The 12634-nt window shown below is 38.5% G+C and overlaps 1 protein-coding gene across 4 annotated transcripts in view; it reads left to right on the forward strand.

The window, feature by feature from the left end:
* slc25a18 (solute carrier family 25 member 18) overlaps positions 1 to 11954 on the forward strand; it is a 13445-nt gene extending 1491 nt beyond the window's left edge. For all 4 annotated transcript variants that reach the window (XM_065273511.2, XM_065273510.2, XM_065273512.2 and 1 more), the window contains exons 4-10: positions 2277 to 2332; positions 2494 to 2584; positions 2823 to 2938; positions 3263 to 3449; positions 6978 to 7147; positions 10492 to 10567; positions 10748 to 11954. In XM_065273511.2, coding sequence (XP_065129583.2) covers positions 2277 to 2332; positions 2494 to 2584; positions 2823 to 2938; positions 3263 to 3449; positions 6978 to 7147; positions 10492 to 10567; positions 10748 to 10889 — 838 coding nt within the window. In that variant the 3' untranslated portion in view covers positions 10890 to 11954. The remainder of the gene's footprint in view (positions 1 to 2276; positions 2333 to 2493; positions 2585 to 2822; positions 2939 to 3262; positions 3450 to 6977; positions 7148 to 10491; positions 10568 to 10747) is intronic.
* Positions 11955 to 12634: the final 680 nt, after the last annotated feature.

Consider the following 12634-nt stretch of genomic DNA (forward strand, 5'->3'; position numbering starts at 1 on the left):
ATACAACTTTTCACACCAGAGATTACATTTGGTTTTGGTATTAGAGAAGTTCTCACACCACAAAATAAAGTTTAAATACAAAACTTATGAGCCTATTTAAGTGCACTATGTTGGATGTGCAAAATAGCAGGTGGTTTGGTAGTGGGAAATGTTTTGATTTTGTTGGTTTGTGCACTAGTGTACAAAATGAATATTGATGACAAAACACAGTGAAACTGCTTATTTTGCTTATCAGCAATAAAACATTGCATAGATTAACATTAATGCATTTGACAAACGCTTTCATCCGAGCGACTTACAAGGTATACATTTTCCCAATATGTGTTCCCTGGGTTCAAACCCATGTCCCTTTGCACCGCTTATGCAAAATGCAATGCTCTACCATTGAGCTACACAGGAGCACATTTTCCCTACAACCAAAAGAATTCACGAGGGAGTCGTGTGTTAGTGCTTCCATCTGGGCGGAGGACGTTGGATGGTGAAAATGATTTCCTTGGATTTTCCTGAATGACTCAGAAGATGCAAAACAACTTGAGTTACATGCATCTACATTGTTGTTTGGAATAACAGATGTTTACTCTTCTGAAAGATTTGCTTAATCTATTTATATGCAGTTTGCTTAAAAAAATCAACATTTTGTAGTAGAGTATGATATCATGGAGAAAAGAGAAATATTGTAGCGATGGTGCTTGTGAGCAACTTACATATTTTTGTGCACTTACATAACAAGCACAACGAATACCCAAGTGGATTGCGGGCAAGAGGCTCTGATGTTTAAAGCTCTTTTATCCTCACATTCTTCACACAAGAATTCTTTGTGAAAGTCTGCTTAATGGTTTAGGATACGGAGTTGTTGGAGAACAGAGACCAATAAAACAAGAGCTATTCTCTGCCGTTTAATAGATTTTCCACTGTTTATTCCGGTTGGTTTTTCCAGCTTCAAAACATGAACAAATAATACAACTTTAATAAAGGTTTTAAAGGGGACATACTGTATTATGAGATTTTAAAAAAAAAATGTAAATAAGTCTTTGGGGTCCCCAGAGTGTGTATGTGCTTTAGCTCAAAATACCCCAAAGATAATTTATTTTAGCATGTTAAAACTGCCACTTTGTAAGTGCGAGCAAAAATTTGCCATTTTTAGTGGTGTCCTTTAAAATGCCAATGAGCTGATAAAATCAAGCACTGATTGCCATGATGGTGGTTTGTTGAAATTGAAACTCAATTTTGCTGTCAATTTCTTTCCTCTCTTTCTCTCTGCACTAAATAACTAAATCTGTTGTTGGATAGTGCAGATTAGGGGGTGGTATTATAGAGAACGAAACGGTTATGCTATTTTTAAAACCACGCCCACCGGGGGGAAAACAATCCAACCATCTCCACTGACTTTGTATTGCAAGAGGCCGCCTCCTTGTCATTTCTGGCTTATAACAAAAACAGAATAATGCCTAAAAGCTGCTGTGTGACAATATGTACAGCTAACAAGCTAAAAACAAAGAAATAAGTTTGTATAAGCTATCAAACCGTAAAACCCAGCCTTTAAAGCAACACTATGTAGTTTCCATGTAAAAATGACTTACAGCTCTCCCATGTGGTTGAAAAGCACAACAGTGCCTGGTATCAGACACTCTTCTGCAGGCAGGGGGAGGGGCGGGGCTCTGTTTCCTACCCTCCACCGCCACTTTCAGAGTGTGCTTGTAGCAGCTAGGAGGTTGCTCAGGTTGCAGCAACAGTACAATTTGTCCAGTTTCCACTTTTGTGTATTTAAACGCTCGTTTTTTGGGGTCGACAGCTTATAAAAACTTATTTCTGTGTTTTTTGGCTTGTTAGCTGTACATCCTGTCACACAGAAGCTTTTGGGCATTATTCTGCTTTTTGTTATAAGCCCGAAATGACAAGGAGGCAGCCTCTCGCAATACAAAGTCAATGGAGACGGATGGATTGTTTTCCCCCCGATGGGCGTGGTGTTCAGGTTTTGATGCGTTGTGCTCTGTCTCTATTGTAATAATCTACGTCCCAAAACAAGCGAAATCTGAATGACCTAATTTTTCACATGCTTGCCGAGAATGGTTTACCAAAACTAAATTACTGGGTTGATCTTTTTCACGTTTTCTAGATTGATAGAGGCACTGGGGAACCAATTATAGCACTTAAACATGAAAAAAGTCAGATTTTCTTGCTATGACCCCTTAAATGTGAGCATTTTACTAATTTTAATAGGTTTGGCTATTGACTGTACTATTTGATTTATCACACTGAACATGTATTTCTTAAAGGCTGGACTGTTTGGCGAAGACTATCAAAATGGAGGGCTACTTTGGCATGTATCGAGGTACAGTTTTTTCCAGTGCTGAGTTGTATCTTATGGTGTGGATAAAGACTCTTTTTTTATTTCATTATGCAGGCCTGACAGGAGGAAGAATGTTAACTTGAATACAGAAACACTTTATAGGGCTAGTTTAAAATGGCACTCTTGTTTCACTTTATTCTCAGGTGCGGCTGTAAATCTTACCCTGGTCACTCCGGAGAAAGCCATCAAACTGGCCGCCAATGATGTGTTTAGACAAAAGCTCTCCAAAGATGGGTGACTGCCTCTACTTTAACTGTTTATACAAGCTACTTAACACAGTTTACTTTATTAAGTCAAGTTACCCTTAAGAAGACATGTTCTGTATGTAAAATATTCTACATTCATCATTTGACTACACTTTATTTACTAAATAAATAATGCAAGTATGCTTTTCAATAGATCAGTATACGGTATTTGTTACTTTTTTAGTCATCTGATCTAGTCCATCTGTCATTGTCTTGTAAATCCATAGAAAATTACCTCTATGGGGAGAAATCCTCGCGGGCTGTGGGGCAGGAACCTGTCAGGTGGTTATCACCACCCCCATGGAAATGCTAAAAATACAACTACAGGATGCTGGAAGGTTGGGTAAGTGTGTTTACGTTCTGTTGAGTGTTATTCAGGGTAGGTAGTATCTAACTTTAGGATACCTGACTAGGTACAAAGGTTAGCCAAAAATAATAGCCTGCCTGTATTGTTATTACGTAACAATCAATGGCATCACAAATGGCTATAACCATACTGCCAAGTCAAACAATAACTATAAACTCATATCTGGTTTGGCTGAATTTAAAATTCAAGTCCACTAAATGTGTGGTACTTGATATGTATTTGCAATTTGTTTAATTTTTTACAAAAGAATGAAATGAAAGCTAAGAGTCAGTGGATTATGTCTGTGTTTGTCTTTACAAGCTGCTCAGCGGACTGTAGCTGCTTCGGCTCCTGCTGCTGGTCCAACCCCCTCACTGGTTGCCTCCCAGGCCGCCCAGACAGGCACCAGTGCCCCCTCTCGACGCTCAGCGACCCGTATCACCTTGGAACTTCTAAAGACCCGAGGCCTAAGGGGTTTATATAAAGGCACAGGAGCTACTTTGATGAGGTACCACACTAGTATTAGAACATCTTTGTGAATCTCTAGAGATATAGAAATAAATATAATTGAATGGATAGTCAATAAAAGGAATAGTATACCCCCAAAATTAAAATTTCTTCACCCTCATGCTATCCCAGATGTATATGACTTCCTTTCTCTTGCTAAAAACGAAAAATTTTCTATACATTTATTTCACTTATGCCCAGGCCCTAACAACCAGATACATCCATTAAAAAAGCCATTATTAAAGTAAAACAGACAACTCCAGTGGGTTATTAATAGTCTTCTGAAGTGAAACGATAGGTATATGTAAAGCCTTTTTCACACAGAAATTCCGTAAAATACACGTAAAATGCATCCTGGATTTTTCCGGAATAGTTAGATTTTTTTTCATTCACACTGCCAAGTTTACCCGGCATGTGACGGTCCCGGAAAGACACGCGACCTATTGAAAGTCCCGCTCTCTCTTCTACGCAGCGTCTGAAGTTTGCATATTATATATTATTTCTCTCTCCAGAAACAACTCGCATGCATTTTTGTTTATGATAAGACTATAAAGGAGCGCGTGAACGCACAGTTCTATGCTGGTGAATGATCTCAGCTTCAGAGTGGATATTTGACAAGCTCCCTGATTTCTGCTTTGATACAGTTTTCAGACATTTCTCATCGTGATTGTTTATATGCATTTAAAACCCGCATTTTGAGGAGCTGAACGATATTGTTAGGATGACACGCGGGTATTTTCGTTTATTATAGCTCAAATGAGCACGTGACCCGATATTCTTTTATGCTGCTGAATGATCTCCGTTTCAACGCAGTAAGTAACAAGCTTACTTACCTGATATCTGCTTCAGTCCAGTTTGCTGACATTTCTCGTAGTGAATGTTGTAAATCCCTCATTTTAAAGAATTGAACCAACTTCATGTTGCCATGACACGCGCGTCCTCACTACGGCACGTGCGTCATTGTTTATGCGTCTCATATATCATTTCCTGATAACTGCTTCAATCTAGTTTGCAACATTTCTCGTGGTGAATGTTTATATGCATGTTATCTCTCGTTGTAAGAAGCTGAACCATAACTTGTGTTGTGATGATGACGCGCGCGTCCTCACTTCGACACGCCCATTACTGCATTCTTGCGGGTTCTTGTTCACACAGAGGGTTACCCGTGTATCTTACTAGGTCCTCTTTCCGGCAACGATCCCAGAAGATTAACGGAACGGGTTTTTGTTCACACAGACGCTTGTCTGGCAATTTTACGGGTATTTTCTGGGACCAGAGGTCTGTGTGAATGGGGTTTTAGTAAACTAGAGATGCACTGATATGTCGGCCAATAATCGGTATCGGACGATAAAAGCAAATTTTCACGCTATCGGCCAATATGTTTAATATAAATTGTCATTACTTAAGTTTAAAACAGAAAATGTAATCTTTAGAATTTAGTTAAAGAGCACCTATTTCATGGCTACAAAACAACGTTATTTGTGTATTTGGTATAATACAATGTATTTGTGTGTTTATGCACATTATTTTCTACATACCGTACATTTTTGTAGCTCCAGATTTGACTCTCTTCCTGAAACGCATAGATTTGAAAAGCTCTGTGTCTGTGATTGGCCAGCTAATCTGTACATTGTGATTGGCCTGAATACCTCTGACGTCAGCCGGAAATGTGACGCTCCTTACCATGTTTAAAAGATTCGGTTGCTAACAGGAGTTAACCTACAGGCTGTGAGTCCAAAGCGGGAGGAATTATGATAATGTCGGTCTTGTCTACATCACCAACCCCAGGAAGTAAACTGTCGCCTACAATCCGTGTGTTTGTTGTAGTCCAAGAAACTACATTTACATTGGAGACGATAACTCGCGACATCGTTTACTTTGTGGTATAAGCCTTTAGCATATTGTTAACATGAACTAATACACACTTACACACCAAAGGAAATGTAAAAACGTGAAACGGACAATAGGTGCTCTTTAATGCAAGTTAATATAACCATATCGGTATCGGCAGATATCAGTCAAAATAACCATCTATTAATATCGGTGGAATTTTGTTTATAACTGTGCATCTCTAAAGTAAAATAATAATATTTTGAACTTATTTTGCACTATTGAAATTAAAACAAACACATAATAGCGCTGAATTCAAATATGGTGGCATGTTATTAACCTTAAATTTGTGGCTCTTGTATATTTCATGTGTCTCTAAATATGTAAAAAAAATCGACATATTTATCGAATTTGAGGGCAATAAAATTTCAGAAATGAAATAGAATTGTCATCTGCATGTTTTGTCATGAGAACCATTGAGATTCGATGTTATCAATGTGCCGCCATATTTGAACTTACAATGCTGATCTGTTATAAAGCATATCGATCAGTGGCGGCTCGTGACCTTTTATCCGAGGGGCGCAAATTCAAAATATGTGTTCGGAGTGTTGCTCGTGTTATCAAAATATGTGTTTGTTGCGTCATGTGAACCATGTGCATCACGTTTTGTCAAAATAAGTGCGTGCTGCACACGCGTTAAAACTGTTTATGATAAAAGGGACGCTCACGTTCACAAAATACACGCAAGACACTCCCTTAACAGTGAACTCTGATTACACATGAGATTATGCGAATATTTGGCAAACGTGAGCGTCTCTTATCATAAACCCTTTAGACGGGTCTGCAGCAGGCACTTATTTTGACAAGACATGTGATGCACAAAGGGTCGCTCGACACGCAGAACACATATTTTGAAATTACGCACTACATATATGACGGACTACATACATGTTGTGACAAATTTTACATTGAGCGACCTTGAAAAAAGAAGTCACCGGCTGCCACTGGTATCGATTGCTAAATAAATTCAAAATATTCATTGTTTCTCTCACAAACGGTATTGTTTTACTTCAGAGGACATTTATTTGGATTAGTTTAATGATGGATGTTTGTGCTTCTGGAGCTTTGCCATGATGACCTTTTAATATCAAATTTTCATTTGTGTTTAACTGAGAAGGAAGTCATATACTTCTGGGATTGGCATGAGATTATTTTTGTCTGAAATATTCATTTTAAATAATCACTTTCTTATCAAACACACTTGTTTATGAACAAAATAATGATTATAGGTATACTGACCTTTGACCCTTCACTATGAGCACCACCCAAACAAATAAACTCATCTCACCTTTCCTGACACCCCTCCGCACAGTCTGTGATGTAATCCCAGCTGAACTGATGTAACCCACCCAGCTGTCAGCTCTGATCTGTTATTCATAGCTTTTAATGAACTGTAGGCGTAATTCTCTTCTTAATGGAATTGTAATGAGAGCAGTCACAGCTTAATCTCAGTCTGTTCTCTCTGATCAATGGCTGTCCATCGCTTAAATCATATCTCTACATTCACATTGAGAATACATTTCACATTTCTCATAATTTAAGGGGCAAATCTCATTACAGCAATCGATTTTAAACCATCAATAATGTCCTGCAGTCCATATGCATGCACCATTGAGGTTCTTTTCCATTCTCTGTTCAGGGACGTTCCCTTCTCAATGCTCTATTTCCCACTGTTCGCCAACCTCAACACAGTGGGCCGGAGAGAGGATCACCATAGCAACCCCCAGGCGCGGGCCCCATTCCTGCAGTCCTTCGTTTCGGGCTGCATGGCTGGCTCTGTGGCCGCAGTAGCTGTCACTCCTATGGACGGTGAGATACACTATGCAGATAAACCACCCATTAATTTAGTAGAAGTTATCTGAAACTTTAAAATGAAGTGCTTGTTCTGCTTCAATGCTAGCATATTGAGAAAATGTTAGGTAGAGAAAGTCAAGTAAAGAAAGCTGTTTTTTCCAAGTGAGTTGTTTTTACAAAAAAAATTATAAGTTACAAGTTAATCTACAGTGTCTATGTCTGTCTGTCTGCATGTCTATGTTTTGTCTTTCTGTCTGTCTATCTACAGTATATGTGTCTGTCTGTCTGCCTGTCTATCTTTTTATGTCTCTTTCTGTCTATCTACAGTATATGTCTCTGTCTGTCTGTCTATCTCTGTGTGTGTGTGTGTGTGTGTGTGTGTGTGTGTGTGTGTGTGTGTGTGTGTGTGTGTGTGTGTGTGTGTGTGTGTGTGTGTGTGTGTGTGTGTGTGTGTGTGTGTGTCTGTCTGTCTGTCTGTATGTCTGTCTTTCTATCAACAGTGTATGTCTGCCTGTCTATCTTTTATCTGTCTGCCTAACTACAGTATATGTGTCTGTCTGTCTGTCTGTCTTTCTTTCTTTCTATCTGTCTGTCTGTCTACAGTATATGTGTCTGTCTGTCTGTCTGTCTGTCTGTCTGTCTGTCTGTCTGTCTATCTACCAACAGTGAATGTCTGTCTGTCTATCTACAGTATATGTGTCTGTCTGTCTGCCTGTCTATCTACCAACAGTGTATGTCTGTCTGTCTATCTTTTTATCTGTCTGTCTATCTACAGTATATGTGTCTGTCTGTCTGTCTGCCTGTCTATCTTTTTATCTGTTTTTCTGCCTATCTACAGTATATGTCTCTGTCTGTCTGTCTATCTCTGTGTGTCTGTCTGTATGTCTGTCTATCTATCAACAGTGTATGTCTGCCTGTCTATCTTTTATCTGTCTGCCTATCTACAGTATATGTCTCTGTCTGGCTGTCTATCTCTGTGTGTGTGTCTGTCTGAATGTCTGTCTATCTATCAACAGTGTATGTCTGCCTGTCTATCTTTTATCTGTCTGCCTATCTACAGTATATGTGTCTGTCTGTCTGTCTGTCTTCAGTATATGTGTCTGTCTATCTACAGTATATGTGTCTGTCTGTCTGTCTGTCTGTCTGTCTGTCTATCTACCAACAGTGTATGTCTGCCTGTCTATCTTTTTATCTGTCTACCTATCTACAGTATATGTGGCTGTCTGTCTTTCTTTCTCTCTGTCTGTCTACAGTATATATCTCTGTCTGTCTGTCTCTGTGCAGTGTCCGCCTGTCTGCTTGCGTGCCTATCTGTCTATATCTAATCTATTTATAGTATGCGTGTATGTGTCTATAGTATCTGTCTGTCTGTCTGTCTGTCTGTCTGTCTGTCTGTCTGACTTTCTGTCTATCTATCTAAACTACAGAATCAGTCAGTCTGTCTGTCTGTCTGTCTGTCTGTCTGTCTGTCTGTCTGTCTATCTATCTATCTATCTATCTATCTATCTATCTATCTATCTATCTATCTATCTATCTATCTAGAGTGTCTGTCTTTCTGTCTGTCTATGTAGAGTGTCTACCTGTCTGTCTGTCTGTTTGTCTATCTACAGTATCTGTCTGTCTGTCTGTCTTTCTACAGTATATGTCTCTGTCTGTCTGTCTCTGTGCAGTGTCTATTTGTCTATATCTAATCTATTTATAGTATGCGTCTATGTGTCTATAGTATCTGTCTGTCTGTCTGACTTTCTGTCTGTCTATCTATCCAAACTACAGAATCAGTCTGTCTGTCTGTCTGTCTGTCTGTCTGTCTGTCTGTCTGTCTGTCTGTCTGTCTGTCTGTCTGTCTATCTATCTACAGTATCTGTCTGTCTGTCTGTCTGTCTGTCTGTCTGTCTGTCTAGAATGTCTGTCTGTCTCTCTGTCTGTCTATGTAGAGTGTCTACCTGTCTGTCTGTTCTTCTATCTACAGTATCTGTCTGTCTGTCTATCTAGAGTGTCTGTCTGTCTGTCTGTCTGTCTGTCTGCCTATCTATCTACAGTATCTGTCTGTCTGTCTGTGTCTATCTAGAGTGTCTGTCTGTCTATCTAGCCAAACTACAGTATCAGTCAGCCTGTATGTCTGTCTTTATGTCTATCTATCAACAGTATCTGTCTGTCTATCTAGAGTGTCTGTCTGTCTGTCTGTCTGTCTGTTTATCTATCTATCTATAGTATGTGTGTATCTACAGTATCTGTCTGTCTCCTTCTCTCTTTCTCTATGTCTGTCTATCTATCTACAGAGTCTGTCTGTCTGTCTGTCTATCTACAGAATTTGCCTGTCTGTTTGCCTGCCTACTTGCATGTCTGTCTGCCTATCTATCTACAGTATATGTCTGTCTGTCTGTGTCTATCTAGAGTGTCTGTCTGTCTATCTAGCCAAACTACAGTATCAGTCAGCCTGTATGTCTGTCTTTATGTCTATCTATCAACAGTTTCTGTCTGTCTATCTAGAGTGTCTGTCTGTCTGTCTGTTTATCTATCTATCTATAGTATGTGTGTATCTACAGTATCTGTCTGTCTCCTTCTCTCTTTCTCTATGTCTGTCTATCTATCTACAGAGTCTGTCTGTCTGTCTATCTACAGAATTTGCCTGTCTGTTTGCCTGCCTACTTGCATGTCTGTCTATCTATCTACATACAGTGTCTGTCTATCTGTCTTAAAACAAACACAATCTTTTAAATATTAACACAATGGATATATGGGTTAATTATTAAACTTTCATCTCTCTTATAAAGTTCAACAGGTTTTTACAGACGTTTCTCAATTTCAGCAGTCAGATATTTAAGAAGACCTATTTATGCAACATAAAAGTTTGTAAATTATGGGTACACAGCAAAATGTTGCCCAAGTAGATTACTCTGAAGATTTCATAAAGGCAGAATGAGTCTTTTGTTGGGTTTCGGAGTGATTAATTATTGTACCCCATGTGGTCCAGCAGAATCCTACTAGGCCACAACATTTCATTTGTTTAACCAAAAGTGCTACATCTGCAAAGTTAGCTTTCAGGTTCTATTCAGAAACATTTAGTTTGTCCCGTCTCCAAGTCTATTGTGCCTTTGGTGAAACAATTCTTTGTTGACTAAAACAGCAGTTAAGGGGATCATTTGGACAGTGGAAAAGTTGGCAGTCCTTGCAGTGCCTCTATTTCAAGATTTGGCAGTGCTCTTTTAAACCTCACATTGTTTAAAGGCTTAAATGGTTGCATCAATTTATTATGCCCCAGTTAGACATATTTCAGAATTTAGGATGCCAGTATATGGCAAGTTAAAAAAGCAGGTCAGATTATTTCAACTGGTAATTAAAATGTAATTAATTTTTAGTTATAAAGACACGTCTACAGACCATACAGAAAGGAGAAGGGGAGGACTCGTACAGAGGCACCATTGACTGCATACAGTAAGCTTTTTTTGCAATGTATCGTTTTGTGAATCACATTTGAATGCATAAATTCATAAAAGTTTGCGTAAGTAAAACTTCTAAAAAAAAGTACAATAATGGCACAGTGTTATTTTGATACAAATGGTATGGTATTACCATGATATTATGTCAAAAAATACACTTTCTACGCTTTCACAGACGCATTTTGAAACGAGAGGGACCAGCCGCGTTTCTCAAGGGAGCCACCTGTCGAGCATTTGTCATCGCTCCACTTTTCGGCATCGCCCAGGGCGTGTACTTCCTGGGAGTTGGAGAGTATGTGCTGGGGCTGCTGGGATAGCGGCAGGTGATGTCAACTCAATCATCAAACACAGTACTGTTTCTACACAGGGCATGGTATAGTGACGGAAAGATAAGTGATGAATAAAGACATGGAGAGGGGAAGTGGATAAGTGGTAACAATTTTTACATTCCGAACAATGAGGTTCAGACACTTCGGGAGAAGATAGGAGGATGGGTAATGCTAATATTAATGCCACCTTTGCACGTTAACCAAGTACTTAAACCTGAAAACAGGGTTCTTTGGCGAAACAAGAGTCTTGTTTTTACTAATCTGGCAGGACTTTTTGTTTTTGTGTTAAATTCTATTATTTTTAATGTTTATGGGTTTTCTAAATACATATTTAATTTTAAAGCCCCTACTTACAATCATTTTTAAAACTTTATGATCAATGGTAAACATGATGATAGTCGTGTGATAATAAACAAAGTTCTCAAAGAAAGGAGATATCAATCAATGTTCGGATGGATGAGAGAAGATGATTTGACAGATAAATTGAAGAAGCAGAATCAGTGATTGTACAGGGTCTGATATATAATCTGTGTAATATGGTTGCTTTAATCCTTTACCGTTAGTAAATCTGGCTCTTGAGGCCTTCTGTGCACGTTCCTCTGCGGGACAAAATTGCATTTTCGGTTGTCTTGTAGGCAATATCATTGTGGGCTTAATTGTTTAATGCTTGTCTTAATGATCTTGTTGATTGCACAATAAATTTAATGCAAGCCTTATTCATGCCACTGTTTTTAAGGAAAATATGAAAAACTAACAAAACATAACAAAAGGACCAGTGGCTTTTAAGTTTGATACAATTTCACACACACACGCGGGCACGCACACATATATATATATTAATATATAAATATTAATATGGATTGTATACAAGTATTAGTGCACTACATACTGTCGGAATAAAAGATACAAAACTGTACCTTTTCTGTCACTGTGGTGGTACCCTAAAGCTAAATTTTTACAGGTATACTTAACATCATACAGTGTTGTACCTTTTTGTTTATACTGTACCTTAAAGGAATAGTCCATTTTCTTAAAAGAAAAATCCAGATAATTTACTCACCACCATGTCATCCAAAATGTTGATGTCTTTCTTTTTTCAGTCAAAAAGAAATGATGTTTTTTGAGGAAAACATTGCAGGATTTTTCTCATTTTAATGGACTTTAATGGACACCACCACTTAACACTTAACTCAACACTTAACAGTTTTTTTCCAACGGAGTTTCAAAGGACTATAAACGATCCCAAACGAGGCATAAGGGTCTTATCTAGCGGAAAGATTGTCATTTTTGACAAGAAAAATAAAAAAGATGTACTTTTAAACTACAAGTTTTCTTCAAGGTCCGGTCCAGCGCGACCTAACGTAAATGCGTAGTGACGTAGGGAGGTCACGTGTTACATATATGAAACGCACATTTGCGGACAATTTTAAACAATAAACTGACACAAATAAATTAATTAGTATCATTCCACATTCAACAACGTAGGAACGGTCCTCTTTCTCCACACTTGTAAACACTGGGGCGTAGTTTTGCGTTCGTTCTCTGTGACCTCTTGACGTCATGACGTATTGCGTGGGGTCACGCTGGCGTATCACAACCGGATCTAGACGAGAAATTGTGGTTTAAAAGTGTATATTTGTTATTTTTATTGTCAAAAATGACAATCGTTTACTAGAAAAGACCCTTATGCCTCGTTTGGGATCATTTATAGTCCTTTGAAACTCCGTTGAAAA

This window comes from Paramisgurnus dabryanus, chromosome 23 (assembly GCF_030506205.2).
Source record: "Paramisgurnus dabryanus chromosome 23, PD_genome_1.1, whole genome shotgun sequence".
In the NCBI taxonomy this organism is placed as follows: Eukaryota; Metazoa; Chordata; class Actinopteri; order Cypriniformes; family Cobitidae; genus Paramisgurnus; species Paramisgurnus dabryanus.